Source organism: Filicampus tigris, chromosome 16 (assembly GCF_054856515.1).
Source record: "Filicampus tigris isolate MCC_2025a chromosome 16, RoL_Ftig_1.0, whole genome shotgun sequence".
Taxonomy (NCBI): domain Eukaryota; kingdom Metazoa; phylum Chordata; class Actinopteri; order Syngnathiformes; family Syngnathidae; genus Filicampus; species Filicampus tigris.
This window is the reverse complement of record NC_141232.1, coordinates 3,366,987-3,390,726: the sequence shown is the minus strand read 5'-3', so window position 1 is coordinate 3,390,726 and position 23,740 is coordinate 3,366,987. Positions and strand designations below refer to the sequence as shown.

At 44.1% G+C, this 23,740-nt stretch overlaps 5 protein-coding genes across 6 annotated transcripts in view; 3 read left to right on the top strand and 2 right to left on the bottom strand.

Annotated features, from left to right (window-relative positions):
* The window catches only part of LOC147134109 (myosin-4-like), a 30,149-nt gene extending 27,868 nt beyond the window's left edge, over nt 1-2,281 (top strand). Inside the window, exons 42-44 of the mRNA XM_086055676.1 lie at nt 587-658; nt 850-1,212; nt 2,219-2,281. The gene's annotated coding sequence lies outside the window, so the exon portion shown is untranslated. The remainder of the gene's footprint in view (nt 1-586; nt 659-849; nt 1,213-2,218) is intronic.
* Nucleotides 2,282-2,335: 54 nt separating this feature from the next.
* gas7a (growth arrest-specific 7a) lies at nt 2,336-10,658 on the top strand. Its single transcript, XM_086055685.1, has 10 exons — nt 2,336-2,611; nt 5,431-5,520; nt 5,785-5,900; nt 6,153-6,227; nt 6,617-6,695; nt 7,119-7,250; nt 7,324-7,447; nt 7,688-7,767; nt 7,933-8,031; nt 9,211-10,658. Exons 1-10 carry the CDS (start codon nt 2,489-2,491, stop codon nt 9,322-9,324), a joined length of 1,032 nt encoding a protein of 343 aa, XP_085911811.1. The 5' UTR covers nt 2,336-2,488; the 3' UTR covers nt 9,325-10,658.
* Nucleotides 10,659-10,791: 133 nt separating this feature from the next.
* rcvrna (recoverin a) lies at nt 10,792-13,574 on the bottom strand. The gene is made up of 3 exons (XM_086055689.1): nt 13,086-13,574; nt 12,406-12,517; nt 10,792-12,338 (listed from the first exon to the last, which is right to left on the bottom strand). Exons 1-3 carry the CDS (start codon nt 13,464-13,466, stop codon nt 12,220-12,222), a joined length of 612 nt encoding a protein of 203 aa, XP_085911815.1. The 5' UTR covers nt 13,467-13,574; the 3' UTR covers nt 10,792-12,219.
* A 2,419-nt stretch (nt 13,575-15,993) lies between these two features.
* LOC147134106 (germ cell-specific gene 1-like protein) lies at nt 15,994-23,434 on the top strand. 2 transcript variants are annotated; one of them, XM_086055692.1, is made up of 7 exons: nt 15,994-16,604; nt 17,269-17,316; nt 17,661-17,813; nt 18,957-19,068; nt 19,913-20,209; nt 21,225-21,736; nt 23,184-23,434. In XM_086055692.1, exons 1-5 carry the CDS (start codon nt 16,301-16,303, stop codon nt 20,199-20,201), a joined length of 906 nt encoding a protein of 301 aa, XP_085911818.1. In that variant the 5' UTR covers nt 15,994-16,300; the 3' UTR covers nt 20,202-20,209; nt 21,225-21,736; nt 23,184-23,434. The 2 variants fall into 2 exon arrangements, with proteins under 2 accessions (XP_085911818.1, XP_085911817.1); XM_086055691.1 differs by having other exon boundaries at nt 19,913-21,736.
* Nucleotides 22,030-23,530, bottom strand: LOC147134105 (protein NATD1-like). Its single transcript, XM_086055693.1, has 3 exons — nt 23,328-23,530; nt 22,454-22,572; nt 22,030-22,356 (listed from the first exon to the last, which is right to left on the bottom strand). The coding sequence occupies exons 1-3, from the start codon at nt 23,515-23,517 to the stop codon at nt 22,237-22,239; spliced, it is 429 nt and encodes a 142-aa protein (XP_085911819.1). The 5' UTR covers nt 23,518-23,530; the 3' UTR covers nt 22,030-22,236.
* Between the last annotated feature and the right edge of the window lie 210 nt (nt 23,531-23,740).

The window sequence follows — 23,740 nt, the reverse complement described above, 5'->3', positions numbered from 1 at the left end:
TACAATTACAACATTACTAATTACAACATGTTGGACTCAGAGCATTGTAGGAGCTGCAGTGGTACTTTGACTCACACCTTAATCACCATGGTAACCCCACCTTGATTGCCATGGTATTACCGTCTTACCGTTGCGTGTCCATTGTTACTCACCAGACCAAAAAAAAAAACAAGATAAAGTGTATGTGTTGAATGTTACTGTTATGTTGCCCCTGCACAAATTCTTAGATGGGGTTGCTTGTCGCTAAAGCACGAAAGCTTGGAACAAAAACTGGAAGGGGTTTCTGAAAGGAAGTTGAGAGACTAAAACTCATCCCAGCAACTACTAATTGTCATCAAAATGACAAACGAATAATAAATGGACCTTAAATCCGAATGAAAACTAAAGTTGGGATGCAATGTACAATCTACAAGAGGGGGGGAGACAAAATGGTGGAACCTGGAGGTAAAGGGAAAGCAAGTGCAGCTCCTCGTACCCCAAAACACACATATTAACATGTCAGAACTTCAACTGAAGTCTGACTGGTGTCTGATTGTAGTTGTCAATTTTTTCTCACTGGTCATGTGTTCTGATGATGGACGCCAAGATGGACGCCATCATTGGCGACGTGATAGACTCCAACGAGGTCCTGTTGAGGAAATCGAGTGTCAACAATCAGGTTGGTTGCATTGATCTCTTCACACTTTGTGGCACAATTTCTATTGATTTCAAATTGTTCTCAAGGAGTCAATGTTTCACTTTTTCATTGGAAGTGATTGAATATTGATTGACTTTATTGATTCACTTTGTGTGACGATGCTGCCGCTCTTAATGTTCTGCTAATGCTTGGATTCCTCCGGTGCCTGCAAGAACCTTTCCCAGGTACGGGTTACCGCAACCTGATGGTGACCATGATTGCCATGGTTACCGCATCTTAATCGCCATGGTTACCCAAGAGTCAAAACAAAACAAGCTCACGTGTACAGCAGACAAAAGCACATTGAGGCTCCACCCAGGAGCAGCACGGCCACACCACCGGCGTCCGCCAACCGATGCCAATGCGGCGGCTTTCGTGCCAAACCACGTGAACCGAATGAGTCAGACAACAGCCGTCCATGTTGGCACATATGCGCCGTCGACGTTTGACACGACCCCTTACGTCTGAAACGAGAGGGTCGGGTGTATCGGTCTTCGCCTGCCGCCTGCAGCGCCGCCATGTTGTGTGTCGCCAAGGTGAGCTTTCTCGGCAGGTGCATGCAGGGAGGGAGGGTGTGAGGGCGGGTGAGCTGCTAGAGACAATATTAGCCAATCTAGAGTGAGCGGACCATCCTTTTTTTTCCTTCCTGCACGACTTCATCATAGTCAGTGTACATTCTAAAAAAACGAATTAAAAAAAAGTAGAAATGTGTCCATGGGACATTTTCCTTAGGGGAAGTTGTACATGCAACACTGTAGGAAGTGCAGTGCAGTCTTCCTACTTCTTTGGGGCCACAAATTCTCCTCCACATCACAACAATTATCTTCACTGGTTGTGATTTCAAAAAACTTGTTGATCATTGGTTGATCTAATGCTTCACACATGTCCCTTCGTTAGAAAAAGTCAAGATTCTCCTGGGGAAAAAAGTCAAATAGAAATGTATGGAAATGTGCTGGATATATTTGTTGTTCACCCATTTTGCGTGTAACGATTTATATGATTAACTAATTCCAGAGCGTTGTAGGGTGTGAGACAATTCAACAGAGACCCCCAAAAACCGAGTACTTACTCTTAATCAAGTAACTATTTGGAGGACTACTTTTTTACTTTCACTTGAGTCATGTCATTCTAAAGCAACAGTGTACACTTACTAGAGCACCATATTTGGCTACGCTACCCACCGCTGCATTGATGGCACTATATAGGGTAGACCCTAAAGTCACAACACATTCCAACAAAATGGCCATTTCGTTACATAGCGGATTGGTCATGATTCCCCGAAACGCCACAATTTTGCCTGCCCTTTTCTCAGTTCTTCTTCGTCACCTTTCCAATCAGAGGCTGTCCCTCATTGGCTGCTGCCTCCACTCACTCACCGCCCACTCCCGCCTGTTGTTGTAATGAGCCTTTTAAAGACCATCATGCATCAGAGCCCCCACCGCCTCTCTCTAGGGAGGGGGGTGTAAATAAGCGCTCCTCCTCCCTCCCCTTGCTCCCCCCATCCATCCCTCCTCCTCCCGCTGCTCGTTTTTCCCATCCTAGCGCACGTCGTCGCGAGGCGAGGTGATTGGGCTCGTTGCTGATTCTTACAGTCTGCGAAGTCGCCCCCCCACCCCCTCCTCGCCGCCTTCCCTGACAGCCGAGTAACCTGAGGCTACACTTGCTGCCACCTCCCCCCCCCCAGCACCCCTTCCCTGTTACCTCCACGACGCCATCCAACCTGCCCGACTCCCTCCCCTTTCCTCTACCCTCGCATCCCAGCCTGGCGACTGAAGGCTCAGGCAAGGGAAGGAGCAGGAGCGAGGGAGCAGCATGGAGGGCAGCTTTGACACCGAGGAGAGTTTTGACGACCCGTCGTGTCTCGCCCCGCAGCCGCCCGGATCCGTGTCGCCCGCAAGGAGGCGAGTCCACGAGGTGAAAGAGACCAAGACCACGGTGAGTGACTTCCTTATCCATCTTCAACTTCAGTGCATTCTGGGTGTCTGCGTGCGTTTGACTTCCTGTCTGTAAACAATCGATCCATCCATTTATTTTTTTCTATGGCGCTGATCCTCATTAGGGTTAGCGTAAGCTGGAGTCGTTCCCATCTGACAAACAACGGACTCGTCGCCAGTCGGTGTCCTGGCGCATTTAGACAAAAAAGCTGTCCCCTTTCATGCACCCAACATGCATGTTTTGGAAATGTGGGAGGAAGCCGGAATACCCGGGAAGATTGTGCAAACTCAATTCGAACCCCAAACCTCAGACCGGCGAGGCAGACGTGCTTAACCACTCAAGCACCGTGCTGCCCTGTAAACAGAAGAAGAGGCTGACTCCCTTCTTCTTGACCTTCGTCTTCTTCTCCTGCTGGTCTTGAAAGTCATCACGTTCGTAGCTGTTTTCATTTTCTCTGTTAATGATGCGAGGCATGGGGGCTGGGGAGGGGCGGGGGGTGGCGTGGTGCAGGTTTTTTTTTGACCCGCGGCCGTCGTGTGAACGACGAAATGCAGCAGGTCCAGTTTCCATGGCGACAGAAGCCCAAGCTGACAACAGGCTGAAATGTTGGAAAAGGACGCAAAAATGTTTTTGGGGAGGGGGCGGGGGTTGGGGGCCTGCAACAACACTATAGAAAATAATAACTGAAGTGGACCATTGCAAAAAAAAAAAAAAAAAAATACAATGGGAGTGGGAGTCAAGAAATTGTGCACCATACATCTACCAACGCTCTGCAACAGAAAACTGCAACCCCGTTTTGGGTTTTGAGCCTCCTCATACAATATACTGGACTATATTATTATGTCATTTTAATTGAGCCACAAAAACATAGCGCAATTGTCAAGTAAGAAGCAGATTCCCACAAAGAGAATGAGCCTGAAAAGCGCCTTCCACAACCACGGAATTAAAATGACCCATTAGGTCGTGACGAACAAAAACAATGCAGGACTCTTGTGAGGTCTTGGAATGAGTACACACTTTAGATCGTTTGCTGAGGAACCATTGGACGGCAAGTCTGGTGCGAGCGGCCGCAGTAATTCCTGCTCCACTAACGTATCTAAAAGCTGCCGGGCAGCATTTTTGAAAGCCAACGTCTTTGGGTTCCACGGACGAGTATACTTGCAAAACTGAAACTGAATAGAGCTGCCGGAAGGTCACCAGGAGTAGAACTTGCGGCTTCATTGGACCTAACTGGCCCAGACACAAAAAAGGTCCTGCGGATTACACAGCTCTCTCTGTACGGACTGTGTGAGTGGTGGCCGTTCTTCGTTGGCGGAGTGATTCGTCTGCTCCATTCCGATAACTAACGAGACTCCTGCATGTGGTACGGCCCGGTTGGTCCTTTCACTAGTAGGCTCTTTTCCCTCATTAGTAAGATCATTTAGTGCACTAATATAATGACTAGGGCACACGATAGTAACATTTTACTAGTGGACTGAATTGTCTTACTAGTGACAAAGAGTGTATTGGTACTTTGATCTTTTAAGTTGGATCTTGAGGGTATGGAATCAATTCCCAAATGGCTTCCCACACACACACAAACGCACACACAGTCCATTCGTCATTGTGACGTCAGGTGTTTTTGTGCGCCTCACGTTACACTCACGCACACACCGTTGCCATGGAGACACACACGTATGGTTGACCCTCAGACAGAAGATGGAGCCCTAACCTTGTTTTCACCTTCACAGTGATTTTTATTATTTATTTTTTTTAGGTGGGGTGAAGGGTAATGGAGTCGGTGTCATTTGGACCTTGATTCAGGAAAAAAAGGTTTTGTCCGGACCTGGCACTGCAAAGAATGGAAGCGGCGGCAACAGATTGCTTTCTTGAGGGGAAAATATCTCAAGAGCGGCAGTCACGTGTTGCCTAGCAGCAGATCATATCGTCGTTGCGTCCCCGTATCGCGATCGACCAGCCCCGTACTATAGTGTCGGATGTCGAGCGGCGCCACGGTGCGATAAACGTGTCGGACGGCGGGCGTCTGCATGGCAACCGTTGTCACGGCAACTGTCACTTTGATCCACCAGGCAGAAAATTAACAAAGTGACGCTCGCTAAATCAGCCACTTTTTTCGCGACGTGTCCCGAAGCCAATCGTGTGCATGTGCGTGAGCCCGCGCGCGCGCGTGTGCGGTTATGTAAGCGGGTTGTGTTAGTCATCTGCTTGTGGTCCACCGGGACATTATGGGATGGAGGCTTGATGTTGGTTAGAGCGAAACAATGCTGATTAAACCTCCCATTGTCTCGTTGCTTCTTCCAAAGGCTCGCATTCATCGCAGACCAAATACTCCCTACTACAAGACAATCGTACTTTGATTTATGGGTGTCATTTTGTTCTATGACCAACCTCAAAACGCAATTTACTCATTTATCAAATCAGTTTTCCCGCCACCCTAAAAAAGCTTTGAACCTGCACCTGGCATCATTGTGCGCGCGTGCATGCTCTGTCTGCTCAGTGGCGACAGTTGATCCAACACACAGAGAATCACCACCGTCCAGACACGTGTGATCACGCAGATGGTGTGCACGCGTGTTACATAATTTCAAACCGTGAGACTAATTAGAGACGTACGCTGGAGTCTTGACATGGAGCACACTGACCGCGTTAGAGCCCCCATCCTCCCTGAAGGCTTCCATGTCGCCGTGGCAACCGAGCTTTCCCACTGACTGTTTGACCTTTTTCCTCCTCCGCGCCACTGCTTTACCTCACAAATGCTTTCTACGCTTTCCTTCTTCCTGCTCCGACTATGTGTTTGTGTTGGACTTTGGTTCCGACAGATCAACGGCGTGACGTTCCCGCTTCCCGGAGAAGGACCCGAGCAGCAGCTGCTCAAACCCAACGAATGGAGCTACTGCGATTACTTCTGGGTCAGTTCCGCAAATATGTCAGTCTGAAGCATCCCATGCACATATAGTGACCCCCTGTTTATTGCGGGGGGTACGTTCCGCACCCATCCGCCATAGGTGAACATTTATTTTAAGTTTTTTTTTTTTTCTGTCACTCCCAGTTGACGTTTTTGGTAAATTGACACTTAAAACAAAATAGAATTCAACATTGTTTATTTAAACGCCGACATGTTCAAGCAAACGTAGAAGTTGGACCCCCTGTGAGCCGGACTTCCTGTCTTGCAGACGGACAAAAAGGACCCCCAGGGTGCCACGTCGGTGGGCGGCTTCGAGGTTCTGCTGCAGAAGCAACTGAAGGGCAAACAGATGCAGAAGGAGATGGCCGAGTTTGTCCACGAGAGGTACAAATGCCATCTCACAATTAAACAAGTAAAATTCATTTTTAAAGAGGACAATTGGGTCAGCTCATTTATTAATGGGGACCTTCAAATGTGGATTTAAAATATAGGAAATACTTTATTTTAATTAGAAAAATCATTCATTCACATTTTTAAATTGCATTATTCATTAATGTAGTTGAAATAAAGCAATGATTCAATAAAAATTCATTGATACAATTGTTTATTTGTTTCTCCATTCTGTTTGTGTTCCAGGATCAAGATTGAGGAGGAATACGCTAAGAACTTGTCCAAACTTTCCCTCAGCACTCTGGCGGCGCAGGAGGAAGGGTGAGTGAAAGGCAACCTTTTTTCTTTTTTTTTTTAAGTTAACATTTAGACTCAAATCAGGTTCGGATGAGGTTCTAATCAGATTTACATCAGGTCAAAATTAGGTTCAGATCGGGTTAAAATAAGATTCAGATCAGCTTGATTGACCTTCAGTAAAAAAAAAAATAACAGGAAAAAAATATGTACTGTACAGGTAAATGAAATGTCAAAAGAAATTGAACATCTTTTCAAGTTGTACAGCATTGATGCTATTCAAATGAAACAATACAACAATAATAAACATGAACATGTTGCCATTAAAGTGTAATTGATTAGTAACTAGTGTATCGAATGAAGTGACTTGATTCGCTGGTGTACCTAATGAAGAGGGCACTGGTGGTTGTGTTCAGGACTCTGGGAGAAGCTTGGACTCAGCTGAAGAAAAGTCTACATGACGAGGCCGAAGTCCACCTCAAGTTCTCCAACAAGGTAACATTTTCGTTAGCTTAATTGGCTTGTAATTGATTGGTCAGTGAAGTAGTCACTCATTTATGTTGTGCGTTCATCAGCTAGTTAGGCATGTACAGTAGTTATTTTTGCTGGTGAATCAGTTATTTAGTCAGGTGGTTATTTAGTTGGGTTGTTACTTTGGTTAGCTACTCAGCTAGTTAGTTGGGTGCTCGTTTCATTGGTTAGGCAGTTTGTCATTTCATATATTGGAAATTGCTGCCTGCCTATACAGCTTTGCTGTTCTATGATCACATGTTGAGAAAAAAAACCCCACTAATTTAATATGTTGAGAAATTGAGATACATATTCATCTTGTCTTGAAAATGAAAGCTTGACTCTGCTAGGGCTTTTGTTTCGAAAAGTGTCTGTGACACCCTGGTAGGATAACATTGTTGTGTTTAGCTTCACTCCGAGGTTGAGAAGCCTCTGCTGACGTTCCGAGCCGACAACTTCAAGAAGGACCTGAAGAAGTACGACCACCACATCGCGGACCTCAGGAAACAACTCGCCAGCCGATATGCTGGCGTCGAGAAGGTACCCGGAATCTTTATTCTTCACACTGCCTTTCGCGCGGCGACGCCCCCTTCAGGCATTGTGCCTTTTTCAGGCCCGTAAAGCTCTGGCCGAGCGTCAGAAGGATCTGGAAGTCAAGACGCAGCAGCTGGAGATCAAACTCAGCAACAAGACGGAAGAAGACATCAAGAAGGCTCGCAGGAAATCCACACAAGCAGGTTGTACCACGCATCAAGTGCCTGGCCGCCACTCCATTGTTTGTCTAACCATTCCGTGACATTGACTGGCCACCAGTCCACGGATGGATGGTTCATCGGCGAATTAAGGGATGTCATGTCTTTGCGCTTTCATGAACTCACTCCGGATTGTCATCTGGTGGCTCTGACACGAAAAACAATCCAATTTCTCCTGGCATGTAATGGTATTTCTGTGTGTGCGTGCGTGCACGCGTTTTGCAGGAGATGACCTGATGCGCTGCGTGGACCTTTACAACCAGGCTCAGTCCAAGTGGTTTGAGGAGATGGTGACCACCAGCATGGTAAACCAAGAACAATTATTCATTTTAATGGGAAAAAAAATTGCTTCTGTTCACGAGCAGAGTCTCAAAACAGATTGCCTTTGTAAACGGGCATTATTCCACTGTAACGAAAATGAAAAAGGAGCCGGTGACGATCTGTGTCTTGTCGTTGTGGCGTCCAATCAGGAGCTGGAGAAACTGGAGGTGGATCGCATCGAGTGGATCCAGCAACATTTGCGTCAGTACACGACGCTGAGGCACGAGACGGACATGTTCAACCAGGGCGTGAGTTGAGAGCGTTTTCCTCATCAGCAACGTTTTGTCACAACAACGAGTTATGGAAAAGGAAAAACCCCTCCATTTATATGTCCAACAACATTTCATTTCAGCTCGGCAATGTGATCATTACACCCAGGGGCGGGGTGGCCATCAGGAATTTGGGGAAAATGTGTTATCTGTCCCGAACGGCTGGTGTATTTCCGGGCCATCACGGCCGCCAGCAGCCGGCTGCAACGCACACCTGCACCCCCACCCCGGTCGATGATTATTTATAAAACACACTTGTGTATTATATGAGTCCCTAAAAGCTGATTTTCCTTTGCACTCAGGTATAATATGAGCCTCCCCGCCCCACCCTCAAATTTGCTTCTATCCATACGCAAAAATTGAAGTTTTATCTGCATAGGCATTTGATAGTTCGGGTTACCTTATGTTCAGACGGTTTTTTTGTGTGTGCAAAGAGAAGTTCTCTTACCTTACTAACGGTTTTAGCCGTCAAGACTTGAGCTTTCGTCTGAGCTGTCGCCGCTTCTTGGCCTCTTGCCATGTTCACCTTGTCGATTGATTTCACGAAACCGAAGGACAGCAGAACAACCCGGATACGCGCGGATTTATTGAGTGGCGAGAGTGTTGTGAAACGGCGATGTGACGAAAAAGACTTAGGTTGGAAAATACCTCTTACCGTCTGGGGAACCCACTTTTACACAAAACACAATATTGGGTAAGGCATGTTTCATTTTTATCTATAGCCATTTCCTTGTTACTCTCCCTGACCGGTTTTGGAGCAAATCCACTCACGATGTCACAATGATTTTTGGTGAGCAGCGAAAATTACGTTGTTATATATACATTTGAACTATTAGGCATTGCATATCATATTAGAATAATTGTTTTTCTTGATTTTGCTTGCACTCAAACTACATGCACCCTCAATGTTTTTTTAATCAAAAAATGAAGGTTAAACTCGAGAAATTATGTTAGTTAGTTAGTAAGTTGAGCCTTCTAGTCTTCAGTTTAACGATGAAGAAGATGACTATCAGCGTTTTGATGCGATTGGTCCAATTCTAGCCTTCCAGTGACGAACGAGATCGTTTTAGCTTCTTCTTGACTGTGATTGGTCCATTTTGCAAATTATAAGCCAAGCAGGTGAGCAATAATAAGGCTGCACTACCTTCTTGTGTCCAGACGGTGGAGCCGGTGGATCAGCTACTACAGAAGGTGGACCCGGCCAAGGACCGAGAGCTTTGGGTCCAAGACAACAAGACGGGCCACGTCAGGCCTGTGGACTTGGACATCTGAAGCTAGGGACAGCCAGAATCAGAACCAGAACCAGCATGTTCCTTGTACATGTGAACCCTGCTCGCTTCTTCTTCTTCTACTTCTACCGTAGTTACATCACTAAAGTTTCCTTCAACGTTTTGGTGTCACGTTTAAAAAGAAAAAAAAAAGTCTTGATATGATTCTCTTTTATTTTTGGATATCAAGAGGAACTCGTGGTGGAATATTTTCATATTTTCAAAGATGGCTGCTGGACACGCATGCTTCTTCTCCGCACACGAAAAACTGGATGGGAGGCAGGAAAAAGTTGGATGGCGTTACCCTGGAAAACCTTCTTGTGCCTCAATTGTTTGTAAGGAAACCCAGAGACCACATGTCTCAATTTAAGTTTTCATTTCATGTTACACTTATTACGTGCGCTCGCCAGATACACATACCGCACTTACTAATTTCGACGTATGGCACGGGGCGTGATTTAGCAACGTTTTAGTTTGTGCATGTGAGATAAGTAAACTGTGGGTGCATTTGACTAATTTGTGCTCGCAAGTTACATAAACTGTGGGCGTGACTTACTATTAAGTGTTAGAGCTACCAAAAGCAGTGGTCCCCACCTTTTTTCTGCCAGGTGCCGGTTCATGATATTTCAGCGGACTGATAACCATTCGTTGACGACGGTGGTGGCGGTGGGGGTGCTGACGTATATTCCCGATCAGGACATATATGCTCCACTACAACTTTTTTTCTTGTTTGCAACTTGGGGACTACTGATTGAAAGCATGCGTGTGATTTAGTCATTTGCACGTGCAAGATACTTAAAGCGCGGGTGCAGTTTACTAATTTGTGCGCACGAGATACGAAAGGCGTGGGTGCGACTAACTGAGTTGTGCTCACGCGGCACAAACGCGACTTGCCAAGTTCCACGAGTAGGAATTATAAATATGAAAAAAATATTTGATTCAAATGTTTTTTTTAAAAACCACATTTCATGTTGTCTCTTCCGGGTTACTTGTCTTATTTTTGCAATATGTACACAGATGACAGTCCGGTGGCTCCCCCTTGCAGGTTGTTTACTGTAACTGCATGTGCAGTATGTTTTCATGTGTGTGCGTGTGAGTGTCTACATTTTGTTAGCGTGTTTTATTTGGATTCCATTTTGTGGTCCTTTCTGATCACTTGTGTTTTGTTGGTGTTTGGTTGTTGTGTATTCTATGTTCGGAGTTTGCCGCCCTCGTGTGCTCTCCGTCTCACCTTTTTGGGAATGTTTTTGGTGAGCACACTGTGGAATGCATCCTGTCCGTCATATTAGTAATAAATAATTATAAAAAAAAAAAATAAAGCTCCTCTTGAAAAGGCAACTTGTGCTCTTGGTTCTGTAAGCACAACATGAGAGAGGAACAGGGGTATAAAGTTTCATATCACACAAAAATAAATGTATTTATGAAGCACAAAAATCCTGGAAGAGGACGACAATTTGATATATGTTGGATATTCTAGTTTTCATTTGATGTCAGTTTAGTTACTTTATTCATGCACAAGGGAAATGTACAATTCCAGTGGTAAGCTCAAGGAAAACAACACAAGGCAAAGCAAGCATGCAGAACAACTAGTAATATTTTACACTTGGAAAAAAAAACAAAAAAAATGATTGTATTAAAATGTATTCCACATAAAAATTAAAGAACAATTGTACCCGAATGTTCAAAAGCAAACAATGCAGGTTAAATGCACGAATATTGCACATGAAAGTTAAATACTACTGAACATCTTTCGGGGAAAAAAATACTGTTTTGTCCTTTAAGTGATGTGATTGGTTGAAAAGTGACATTTGAGATGTGATTGATTGTTTCATGCATTTGTTGAGTGAACTTCGCCACACCACATCAAGTGAATCACCTTCATTTAGCTTGTATCTGTAATTACGCTTCGATTGTTCCTTCTGCTGCATCTACAAGGGTGAATCGGGAACCAAATTTAAAATATTTTATATGGACTCTCTATACAGTGGTTTCTCATGCATACCATTAAAAATGAGGGCTCACTGTAAACTATTTGACCTGTGTTCATGCTGTTTGTTGACAAAGATTGTCGCAAGTGTAACGCTCAATTTGCTGGATTTAAAGGTGCAGTTAACATGATTGGATTGTTAGTTGGGTCAGTTTGCATCGACCTTAAACTCGTGATAGGATTAACATGCTTAACCTGAGCCATCCACCCCCTCGCCCCCAAATCAACATTGTGTGCATTAGCATTAGCCTGCTGCTAATTATTCACATCTTATTGCCGTGACACTCCAGACCTGCGCAGTGTGGGGGACGCAGTACATTACCGATAATCCAAGGCAGCGCTAACTTCCTTAGCATGAGCTAACAGCATGCCTTGAGTTCAGCTTCACGTAGGCTGTGTTTGCATCATTCACTCATTTGCTACTCCCTAATCAGTATACAGAAAATGTTATGCCGTGGCTTTAACACAGTTAACGATTAGAAACTGTGTAGATTCGCTAGATAAAAATCCCTGTGGAATCCCTACAAAATCCCGATTAGGATGTAAAAAAATTTGTGAATGATTCCGACCACAGTTGCTGCATTAGGACTCATTCACTCATTCCCTACTCCCTAATTACTATCAAGGGATTTTTATATAAAGGACTATATATTTGACTTGACAGTCAAATGATGTTATGTCTGAATGAAATGCCTCAACTCACTTCAACATTATTCCATGACACCAAGGTGCCACCAGATGGTGCTAAAGTGAGTAATGGAGGATTGGTTAGCCCCAAAAATCTGTGAATGCCAAACCACACATTGATGATGTTCTCCATTTGTTTTTGTCCACAATGAGTTGTTGAGAGACACTTCCTGTGTGGTTGCCACGGTAACAAAAAGAGAAACGTAAAGAGTCTGCTTACTGCCATTACTGTTTCTTTTCCTTCAGCTTGTCTTTAATCTTTTGAGGTTCGTCGTACTGGATGAGTCGCAAGATATCCTTATTGTCCATCACGCCCTGGATGAACTCTCCCTCCGATATTTTGTCTGACAAACAGGAAACAGTGTATAACTACAAAACCAAAAAAGAACAATCTTGTTGATGGTGAATTACCATTCTCCTTCTTCCCAAAGAAGCACCAGACCTTCTCCGCTCTCTTCTCTGGTGTGTTCTCATCCTCGGAAAGGTTTTCCTGGTCGTCAGCTGGAATCATGTTGAAGATGGACTGCATGGAAGTCACATGTCACATGCTCTTTTCAACACTTAACCTAGATCTACAAGTGATGACTAAGTAGTAATAGCAGAACCACTAAAGCCTCAACAGAATTTGTTTTGTTTGCTAACAAGATGTCAAGTGACGGCAAAGATGTTTGTGAGGAAGTCCAGAAGGCATTCGTACCTTGAAAATCTCCAGGATCTTGCTAATGGTTCCGTCCACATTATAGAGCAGGAAGGCCACCTACGACTTAGTAAGTTATGCATGTGAGGTATGCAAGGTGCAGGTCTGACTGACTAAGTTGTGCTCGCAAGATTTGCAAAGTGAACCACGTTGTGTGCACGAGAAATATAAGGCACGGTTGCAACGAAGTAAGCTGACGTAAGGTGCGTGTGCGACTTAATAAGTTGTCCTTGCGAGGCCCATAAGACGCATGTGCGATTTACTAACCATTTATTTTTTATTTCCACAAGTGTATAAATGACTAAGTAGTTGTAGTTGAACCTTTGAAGATTCTTCAGACTTTATTTAGGTATTCTGCTAATAAGATGTCGGGTGACGGTGAAGACGTTCATACCCTGACGATCTCCAGGATCTCATTCTTGCTTATGGTCCCATTCCCATCCACGTCATAGAGTGCGAAGGCCCACTCCAACTTCTGGCGGGTCTTCCCACTTGAGGTCAGGTGAAGCGCCACGATGTACTCCTTAAAATCCAGAGTGCCGTCGGCGTTGGTGTCAAAGCTCCGGAAGACGTGGCGGGCGTAGGCGGTAGGGTCGGCATCCGGGAAGAAGCTGGCATAAATGCCCTCAAACTGCTCCTTGCTGATCTTCCCGCCGGGACATTCTTTGAGGAAGGACTGATACCATGTGCACAGCTCAGCCTCTGAGTACTTGGTGTTGGATTTCAGTTCCTCCAGGAGTTCCTTGGACAACGTGCTGCTCTTGGTGTTCCCCATTGCCGCGTCTCCTTCTTCTTCTTGGCTGGAGCTCACTTTGGCCTGCTTTCACGGTAGCAGAGCAGATTATGGTAACGGTAACTCAAATCCAGACAGCTCCGTGTCAGATTTAGAAGATGGACACGTCACCACGCTATGACACCTTTGTAAAGACACTGGGGTGTTAGTGGAGGATTAAAAGACAGCAGGCGCTAAACACCTGTTAGGCTGTGGAGGCTCTTTACGGAAACAAAAACCCACTGCAGAACTGAAGAACCAGACCACTTTTTGATTTAGGAATATACTAGATACTTCACACCTCCATCCCTCCAATCCCACCTTTATGGGATTTAAGGTTTATTTGGGGCAAGCAGCACAGTGGTGTAGTCATTAGTACCTCTGTTTTACAGTTCTGAGGTGTCATTCAAATCTGAGCTCCAGCTTCCCTGTTCTTGAATGGCTGTTCTCTGGGTACTTTGCTACATTGAAGACTCTAAATTTTGAATGTTAGTGTTAATGGTTGTTTGTCTATACATGCTTTGCGATTAGATGAAGACCAGTCGTGGACACGCACAACCCAAATGAGGATAAGGACCACAAATTAATGGCCGGATGGATAATTTGGAAGCTCTTCTTAAACACCAAACATGGTCCAGCCTGTTTCACAAATGAATACTTGGAGCATGGTTTTGAATCGGTTCTAGTGGTTCTCTCAGCCAGAAGGTCCAGGTATGACTTCTCTGACATCTGACCTGACCTTGCCCATCTCACTGGAACCTTCTTGCGGTTCCAGCTCTCCTCAGGAGTGAATTGAAGCGTTCTCCTGAAAGGCTGCCAGTGCCCTCTTGTGGCCGCCTCCATACTGATGGATGACCCTGCCTTAAAGTACCCCTGGTCCTTGTCCTTTAATCTACAGCGTCTTTCCCGTAGAGTTTCTGGTAAATGGTGATTTAGAGCCGTAATAGATCTGAAACTTTTTGGCCTGTGATCTTTACTCAGAAGATTGGGGTATAGCGGTCCATTGAAACTCAAGACTATTAAAAAAAGAGTTTAGAGATCACTCCGACAAGGCTGCTCGAATGAGTCGAATATTTGCCTTTTTATGAAATGTTTATCATCTATGTTGACGTATTGCTCAGGAAAAGAAACAACGCCGTACGAAATTCTCCCTGCAATTAGTGATTCATTACATAAATCGAACATAAAGAAGAGATTATGTGGAGAAGTAATAGTCTCAAACTAGATTAGCAGACCATCTGCTGCTGTCAAGTCAATTAGCAAATGAGTTGATTAGATGGAGAACAATTAATTAATTGTTTTATCATTAACGCTTTCTCTTAACAAACATTGAATGCAGAAAAAGTCCACATAAAACCAGATAAATCATGGTTACTTTGTTGAAACCACAGCAATAAGGTTGTCGAAGTGGGAACATGTTAAAAAAATATATATAACTTCATCTTTTAAATTGTTTTTGTCCGGTGTAATCCTTCTTGTTCATCCTGCCTACTTTCACCAAACCAGATTAATTTAATCTTTAGACATCCAAATGCCATCATGTAGTTTTTACGTAATCACATTACGCTCTGGTTCTTTTGTCAGAAAATGAGAGTCTAGGGACAGGTGGACGCTGCTTGTTGAAAATACTCTGATGGAAGCGGACATTACAGTAAATTTAACCACCTGAACTCATTTCACTTTCCTTCAGTCAAGTCACAGGGCTGACATTCATGGGCATGTCGTCATTGAAATAGAAGTACGGTACAAGTCCAAGTTTGCCTGGCACCTTAGTTTCATTGGAGACTCGCAATTGTGTGGGTATTAATGCTTGTTTGCCAATAGGTGCCCAGTTTAGATGTCTGGCAACCAGCCCAGGACTATGCCTTACTAGTGTCATTTTTCCACTAATGACTTCTCTATGGCAATTCTACGCATTTGTAGAACGACTAGGTTGCACTAGTGAAACAACCGCATCTTATTAGAGAGCCAAAACTAGCGAAGCGCTCGACGTTAACTAGTCGAATTTGATCATGTTGCTCATTCTGCTAGTAGCATGAAGTCAAATAGTGCACATATTTCCCTCACTAATAACATGTAGCTGCTCTAGTAATGCACCCTAGTCCTTCCACAAGCGCACTGAACTGTCTTACAGGTGAGGACAAAGAGCATGCTAGCACAAGTACAATTCAATGCACTAGTTGAACAACTACTGCACCCGAGTCATTTGACAATGTGCAGAAATGCCAAACAGAGAGGAGAAGGCAGTAGTGGAAAAACATCACTAGTAAGACATAGTCATTCTACTGTCTAACTAATAGAGGGAGAAGTGGGTACACCCTGGACTGGTGACCAGTCAATGGCAGGGCACATAAAGACAAACAACAGACTGGTCGCTATCTCGTAGGGTATTGAATAAATGCTCAATCTGCGTAAAAATGGATGTATGGATGGATGATGTGGGGGGGGGGGTTTCCTTGTTTAGGTCTAAAGCGATTGGTTGATCTTGTGGCTGCTGGCAGGCAGCGTGTAAGAACCATGCTGTGGATTATAATGTCAGATGGCTGTAATCTGTCCTTTATAAATATGATGAAAGGAAGTCTGTCAAATAATTTGCCATTTGTGACGGACGATACGTCGGGCAAGGGGAGGAGCGATGTAGAGACGGCAAGGAGAGGACGACCGGATGAATCCCTAAAGGACAATTGCAAACAGTGGCGGTTCACATTTCTTGACAGCCACGGAGCCTCCACGGCAACGAGATTATGAAGATTTGACGCATTTGCCGGGAGGCGAAAGCCGGTGGCCGCGCGTTAAACGCCGGGATTAGTCCCCCTTGTCGGTTTCCGGCCTGGACCATGAGGCTGGAGCGCGGACGGCGGGCTTCTCTGGCGCTGACCCTCAACTTCGTGGCATTCGCCTTCGCCCTGTCTGCTGTCAGCACCAGCTACTGGTGCGAGGGCACCCGGAAGGTTGCCAAGCCCTTCTGCACCGGTCCACCCGTCAAGGTCAAGCAGTTCTTCTGCATCCGCTTCAACAGCTCCAACATCAACGACAGTCGCCTGGTGCAGTACATCTTCGAGACCGGGGAGGAGAAGTTCCTGCTCAAGAAGTTCCATACCGGGATCTTCTTCTCCTGCGAGCAGGCTGCCGACATGAACGGTAAGAAATCAGAATTCAGGGGAACCGGCGGCTTCAGGGGACTCGATGCACTGGAAACAAGCCAGAAGTCATCAGGGAGAGAGTCGCTGATGTGATCCTGAACTCTTGTAGTCTCATTTGTCACTCTTTTCCCATCCGGTCCGGATTTGTGACAGTTAGCTCCATGCTAATGGTATTCAAACCGAGTTGTAGTTGCAGGTGTGTAAGACTCCAGTCTGGTTTTCAAACATTGTTAGTATGATGTTAGGACTTCATACTTGAAAATGACTTTAGGACTCGTTCCCACTTGACTACGAGTTTAGGACCACTTCCTACTCCAGTACAGGAGCAGGATCTTTCTCTTCTTTCGAGGATCAAATCACCTCCAGCCTGAGCTCGTGGTCACGTCATTTTTCGGGTACATGGGGTAAGAATATGTGGTCAAGTGGAACAAAAAGGCACTTTGAGTTAGTGCTACACCTACTCTGTTACATTTAATTATTTTTATTTACCTTCATGCAAAAATTGACGACAACAGTGACTTTTCGACTGCATTTGCATAGGTCCGTGATGGACCACGTCGAATTCCCACTTGCCTGCAAATACAGATTACGGAAAACCAAGGACCCCTGAAGACAACCACACTTTCTTTTGTTGTCTGACGTAAACATGTTTTGTGTGACAGGCTTCGACTGTCGGGACTTCGCGGAGATCGCACCGGAACACGAACGAGGTCGGCACATATATTTTTTTTACAACCATTGTTCGAAAAATGATCCGATGCACTTTACTGGTGCGACAATTATTATGTATTCATTACAAATCACGTGTCTTTGGTCATCTATCTATGTACTACAATGTAAAGTGACAGCCAGAGCAATTTAATGCCGTTCCACTAAATAGCACAAGGTACATAATCAAGTACCATTTTGCTCTTGAATGACTGTGTGAAGTGGCGTGGCGTTTTTAGCGAGCATCATCATGGCTGCTTATCTTCTTCTTCTGAATTCCGTGAGCTCCTGATTATGATAAATTTCTTATGATGATTGCTCATTTTCACACGCTGTGTGTGCACAGGGGTGCTGTGGCTGTGCATCGTGGCCGAGACCTTGTACCTGACGCTGCTGTTTGCGGGCGGCGCCCTTATGACCTTGGAGCAGTGTTCTTGCTTCAGCGTCATGAACAAACTCAAGCTGAGTGCCTTCGCCGCCTTGTGCACTGCACTGTCAGGTGAGGAATGGATCCCTCCTTGAGGGAAGTAACGAAAACAGAGGCCCGCTGGACACTGAGCGATGAAGACGACTCGAGTGTATCAAGTCGTTGAGCGCCACATAGCTAACCCTAACTCGCTGCAACAAGACTAGTTAATAGCCTATGACTTTAAGACTAGTTATTCCGCTACGACTTCAGACTTTAACATTAGGATTAGTTATTGTACAATAACTTTTAAAGTAGTTACAAAATTAGGACTTTAAGACTAGATACTCAAGTATGACTTTAGGACTGGTTACTGACTTTCAGACTAGTTTTGAGAACACATCATTCAACACTAGTTATTGACTGTCCTTTGGACTCATTACCTGAGTGTGGCTTTCGGACTCATTACTCGAGTGTGACTTTCGAACTCGTTACTCGAGTTAGACTTTTGGACTCGTTATTCGAGTCTGACGTTTGGACTGGATACTAGATGAAGACACTGGCTGACTTGCTGACTCTGAGGATTTGCTTGCTGTTTTGTGCAATAATCCGATTGGAGGCGGCTCTTTTTGGGCCGTGACCAAGACCTGCCCAGAGGAGTGCCCCCCCTCACGCCCCCACCCCCACTCCCCCCCACCCCACTACTGCACTGTTGTTAGCGATTAATCCTCTAGTAAAGCTGCTGTGAGGCAGACCTCCGCATGAGAAAAAAAGGGCCAGCAGAGTTCCACTGGGAGCCCGAGACCACCGGACCACCCCGAGGCTCATTGGCGCTCACTCCAAAACAGTAAAAATTATGAAAATGATTTTATTCTCTGGCGTGTTCCCTTTATTAGAGATGTCTTTGTTTGAAACTGAATAGTGTGTAATCGCCATATTTGAGATACAGCCAACCAGCCATCCAATTTCTATACCGCTTATCCTCATTAGGGAGTCTACCCAGTTTCCTTTGGGCGAGAGGCAGGGTTAGGATTAGTGACTGTTGTCTGTCAGGGCACATATAGACAAACAATGGACTCGTTCCCAGTCAATGACAGGGCTCGTGTAGGTAAACAACATATTGGTCGCCAGTCAGTGTTATTTCAGATGTTTTTGATATGAATGTAGCTTTCATTCAAGTTTGCTTGATTGACACGCGTTGCCTTTTGTTGTCATCACTTCCTGTCTCGTTTTCAGGCCTTTGTGGGATGGTGGCCCACATGATGTTTACCACCATTTTCCAGCTGGCCGTGGCTATGGGTCCGGAAGACTGGAGGCCCAAGACCTGGGACTACAGCTGGTCTTATGTGTAAGACAACTCAAGTCCTTTTGTTTAGCTTTGGATCATCATAATATCAAGCTACGGTTAGCATCAGATTCATATATAATTGATAACGTCTACTGTACAGTGAACCCCCGCCGAAAGTCACATTTTTTTCCAAATCAAACAATCTTGAAGCCATTTATCTCATGAGTTGTGTTTTTGTTTAGATTTGTATTTGGTTTTGGGTTCATTTTTATGTCTTGTTTTCTTGTGGTCCATGTCTTGTCCTATTTGTTAGTTTTTGTGTCCACCTGTGCTCGCTTACCCGGTCCCTTGTGTCTTCCAAGCAGCTCAGTCTCTCTCAGAGTTGAATCTAGTCATTTTCTTCCTAGTGTTTGTTTTGGAATACTTTGCACTTTATTTTTATACTTTTGTTAATTTCGTGTTTTGAGAACTCAAGTACCTTGTTTGTTTTGGTTCTTTTGGAAAATAAATCCATTTTGTTTTTTATGTTCTCCCATGTCCCTGCAATTGGGTACTGAACCGTGACAATGTATTTTTTAAGGGAAATGTTGAAAGATAAGTTTGAAATGATATTTAATTATTTTATTTTAGTGTCATGAGCCTCAAGTTAAGGTGGTTTGTGTTGAATAGCTCAACTACTAAATACAGTTGTTTATGTAACGTGCATTCATGATTGTGTACATGCTAGATGGCGTTGATTCATACAATCCAAACATTCTCACTCACAAATAATACAACCCTCAAGATTCTCTCCATTTTAATTGCTTTGCTGTCATCTTTTTCCATCTAAAAGAAATTACAACCCAAGGGTTCACGGCGAGAGCTAGCTTCATTATCGCTAACCTCTACCTTGTCCTCCCTTCAGCCTAGCGTGGGGGTCGTTTGGCACTTGCATGGGCTCGGCGGTGACAGCGCTCAACCGCTACACCAAGACCATCATCGAGTTCAAGTTCAAGCGGAGGAACATTGAGAAGAGTCTGCTTGTCAAGCAGAAGCTGCTGGAGCTGGACCTCCCCGACCACATGTGGTACCTGACGACCGACGCCGAGGCGCCGCCGGAACTGCCCATCAATGGCCACAAGCCGCCCACAGGGGCCGCGTACGCCCTGGAAGTGGACCACGTGGTTGAGCCGCAAAGTGAAGCCTACTGCTAGAAACAGAGGTGGGGGGACTCTCCAATTTTAGGACTTGGGACTTCCTTGGCCTAAACTGATGAAGGACTTGACTTGATTTGACTTGGGCTGTGTTTAGAATCCTTCACTCATTTCCTAGTTGGCAAAAGTCCACAAAATATTCAGTTGGAGTGATTAGGGAGTGGGAAAATGGTAAATGATTACAAATACAGTCCCTGCGTTCGGAATCAGTCAGAATTCTCTCATTCCCTAAACTGGAACAGGGTTTTTATACTGTAGTTGTAGTTGAAACGATTAATTGAATACTCTGCAATCACTTACAAAGGGATTTTTATATAGTGGAACATAAAATTGACTCAAGGGCAAAAACGATTCATCGTGTACAGTACTCCATTATCCTGCTTTAGAGATTTTTGTATAGAGGACTATATAGTTCGGTCATCAGTCAATGAAAAAGCTTTGGAACGCTACACGGGCGCCACTATTGCAAACGTACTGGATCAACATCATCTGGAGGAACTTCCGTAATTGAACAAATAAATCAATTTTAATAACACAATATTGTTTTAAGATGAGTGCATTTTACAAAATGAAACAAAATAAAAGCACTTTCCGTCCATCCGCGCTGTGATGGTTGCTACGCTTCTATTAAAGATATTTTCACGCCACAACTCATGAATTTGTATCGTGCCGAATATCAAGTAACTGAGCGGAAACTGAAAATAGTTTTTCTGTATTGGCGCATTATACAGTATAATTGTCTTATTTGTCATTTTGTGCCCAGGCCAAAGTCCTGTCTAATATAAAAGTAGCACTTTGGTGTCATTTTGTGGACTCTTGGTGCCAATAAATAGCGTTGAGGTGAGTTGAGTATTTTAATTTAGACTAAATAGTGCTTTGCCACCTAATGAAAAGTTAAAAAGCCATTAGCATGTTACGGCACGCATTGCAGAGGCTAACTCATGAAACATGCAGGGAGAGGGGAGTTCAAATCAAGATGATTGTTTGAATTCAATGATTCTTTTTTCATCAATTTTTGAACAGGCAAGATAAACAACAACAACTGTGACTGTTTTGGATCCATTTGAAAACTACTACCTTTGGGACTTTCTTGAAAGTTGAAGGTTTGGACTTTAGACTCACGCACATTGGCGACTTCCTCCCACCTGTGGCTGGAAGATCAACCGGTGGCCCACTGGAACACTTTTTGATAGGTGGCTTTCCTCGACCCCTGTTGGCTGTTGGATTGAAAATCTAATACAGGGATATATTTGCGTGCGTGTGTGTGTGTGTATCCCTGTGGAAATAATGTAACCCGCTCGGCTTTGAGACGACATGCATCTCATCAAATCTTGCCCATGTGATCGCTTAAGAGGCGGCAGGAGGAAAGGCCAGCGGTGTCTTCATGCTCAGCTTTCACCTCGCTTCCTGCACACGACTGTCCACATGTGGCAGACAACGAACATGATGATGATGATGATGATGATGACGGATGTTGGGACTGAGCATTTTTGGAGAAGAGGACAACATGCTGCCTCTTACAAAGTACACTGAAGGTGATTTTCAGTTCATTCTGCAGCTAAAATGTCCAAATGACACAGGGAGGACATTGTGACATGCGCATAATGCAAGAAATTGTGTTTTATTTTAAGGCCCTTGATCAATTATTTAGTCAAATTTATTTTAAAAAAGTGTCTTCATTTTTTTGTTGTTCTATTTTATTTATAATAATAAATTAACCTTTTAAGTTTTTTGTAAAGTAAGAAATATTTACTATTTTCAAAATTTCAAAATCAACAACAGGGCAGTAAAATTAAAACTTAGATAAATTTAAGAAATAAAAATGAAATTATGCACAGCAAATTTATTAAAATATTCTTGGATTTTGTGCAAATTGCAAATTTCTATACAATTGAAAAACATTGTAGAAAGATAATTATGAATAAAATTAATACAAAAAAACAATTTACACATGTACATTTACTCATATATTAATCTATTCAAATAAAAGGTGCATTTCATTACTGTCTCAGGCCAGCAATACTTGACCACCTCATCATCTGATTTGAATCTCTTTATAATTGTGATGATGAGGATGTTCCTCCATGTACTTCTTGATGTACCAGCATGACACACGAACCTTCAGCTTCTCTTCCAACACAAAGTCAATGGCGGCCTGTCAACAAAAAAACATGATACAAGGACTTTATTCAACACCGACGTGTTTTTCCGTCATTTGAAATGGAAAACACTGTCGAGTGCTGCTGCGTGACCTTTGAGAGCAGCGCGGCCACACCTTGACCCCGACAAGTCTCCGGGACAAAGGTGGACACGAGATCAACCTCGTCAGCTGCTGTGAATCTGTAGTTGAGTATCGCACTCTCGCTGACTCCTGAGGTCAAAGTACACATAAAGACAACAGAAGACCATGAGCAAATGCATTAAAAATTCAATAACTTGTTTGAAGAAATACTAAAAGTTGCTCTTCGGTAACATGCTAATGTTGAGCAGACTTCTGGAGATGTTGGACATAAAGTCTTCTATTAAGCATCGACAAACTACTGAAAGACTCTACCAAACATCTGTAAGAAAAATGCTGTTTTCCATCCAAGCACTCGGGTGTATTTGAAAATCTTAAACTTTGGAGAATAACATCCATGGCAAGCTATTAAATGGCTGTCAACAAATTATATGTACCAAAACGAATTCATATGTCAGACGACAGTGTTTGATTTAATCAATGTCACCTTGTTGTGGACGTCAGTCAAACACTTGTCTTTGCATAAACCACTAAAAGACAGAACCATACCTCTTTAAGAAAATTACTGTTTTCCATCCAAAAATTCCACTATCTCCCGTCATCGGACATGTAATTATTTAGGCAACTAAGCATGAAAATCTTAAACTTTGATTATTAAAGCCTATGCCGAACTAATAAACAAACACGACAAGAGTATTTTTTCTAAAATGTATTCACATGTGACTCCTCTGTATTTCATTCAGGCAAAGGCACGTTAAATGACTGTATTCCAAATGAAAGCTTGTTCGTGGCCGTACGGGAGACTCGAGTGCGCCACTGACGGACGCCGGGCTCGCGTACTTCGCTCAACCGAACGACGAAGCTTCGAACACGGCATCAGCACTTACCGCTCCCGCTGCACATGGAAACGGTGAAGCGCCGGTTCTGTCGGTCGTGTACCACCGCCAGCCCGCCGCTGGAAGTCACCCTGCAGGCAGTCACCCTCTCAGGTATCACCTCGGTGAGTCTAGATAATATTTTAAGCCACATTTTTGTCGGAAACTGGCCACTAGCAGGTTGAGACGTGTCGGTTCCCATTCGCCACTAGAGGACGCCAAAAACCGCGACTAGCAGACATGCAGTAAAACAATAATACAAATGACCAGTGTTTTTCCACTAATACTTTATTTACTGTATATTCTAAATGTAAGTACATCCAGAGAAACAATGGCCTTCTCGCCAGTCAATATGAGGGCGCTCACATTCACACTAAAGGACAATTTAGAGACGTCAGTGAAACTAACATGCCACCACGCCATGT

What these genes read in the sequence shown, in the direction of transcription:
- gas7a (XM_086055685.1), top strand. Translation starts at nt 2,489, where the DNA reads ATGGAGGGCAGCTTTGACACCGAGGAGAGTTTTGACGACCCGTCGTGT. An exon ending in GCCGAGTTTGTCCACGAGAG is followed by an intron (nt 5,901 to 6,152) that starts GTACAAATGCCA and finishes TTTGTGTTCCAG; the next exon opens with GATCAAGATTGAGGAGGAAT. An exon ending in GATATGCTGGCGTCGAGAAG is followed by an intron (nt 7,251 to 7,323) that starts GTACCCGGAATC and finishes TGCCTTTTTCAG; the next exon opens with GCCCGTAAAGCTCTGGCCGA.
- rcvrna (XM_086055689.1), bottom strand. Translation starts at nt 13,466, where the DNA reads ATGGGGAACACCAAGAGCAGCACGTTGTCCAAGGAACTCCTGGAGGAA. An exon ending in AGATCCTGGAGATCGTCAGG is followed by an intron (nt 12,518 to 13,085) that starts GTATGAACGTCT and finishes ACTTCCATGCAG; the next exon opens with TCCATCTTCAACATGATTCC. An exon ending in CTTTGGGAAGAAGGAGAATG is followed by an intron (nt 12,339 to 12,405) that starts GTAATTCACCAT and finishes CCTGTTTGTCAG; the next exon opens with ACAAAATATCGGAGGGAGAG.
- LOC147134106 (XM_086055692.1), top strand. Translation starts at nt 16,301, where the DNA reads ATGAGGCTGGAGCGCGGACGGCGGGCTTCTCTGGCGCTGACCCTCAAC. An exon ending in GCAGGCTGCCGACATGAACG is followed by an intron (nt 16,605 to 17,268) that starts GTAAGAAATCAG and finishes TTTGTGTGACAG; the next exon opens with GCTTCGACTGTCGGGACTTC. An exon ending in CGCACCGGAACACGAACGAG is followed by an intron (nt 17,317 to 17,660) that starts GTCGGCACATAT and finishes GTGTGTGCACAG; the next exon opens with GGGTGCTGTGGCTGTGCATC.
- LOC147134105 (XM_086055693.1), bottom strand. Translation starts at nt 23,517, where the DNA reads ATGGGAACCGACACGTCTCAACCTGCTAGTGGCCAGTTTCCGACAAAA. An exon ending in TTCCATGTGCAGCGGGAGCG is followed by an intron (nt 22,573 to 23,327) that starts GTAAGTGCTGAT and finishes CTTTGACCTCAG; the next exon opens with GAGTCAGCGAGAGTGCGATA. An exon ending in TGGCCGCGCTGCTCTCAAAG is followed by an intron (nt 22,357 to 22,453) that starts GTCACGCAGCAG and finishes TTTTGTTGACAG; the next exon opens with GCCGCCATTGACTTTGTGTT.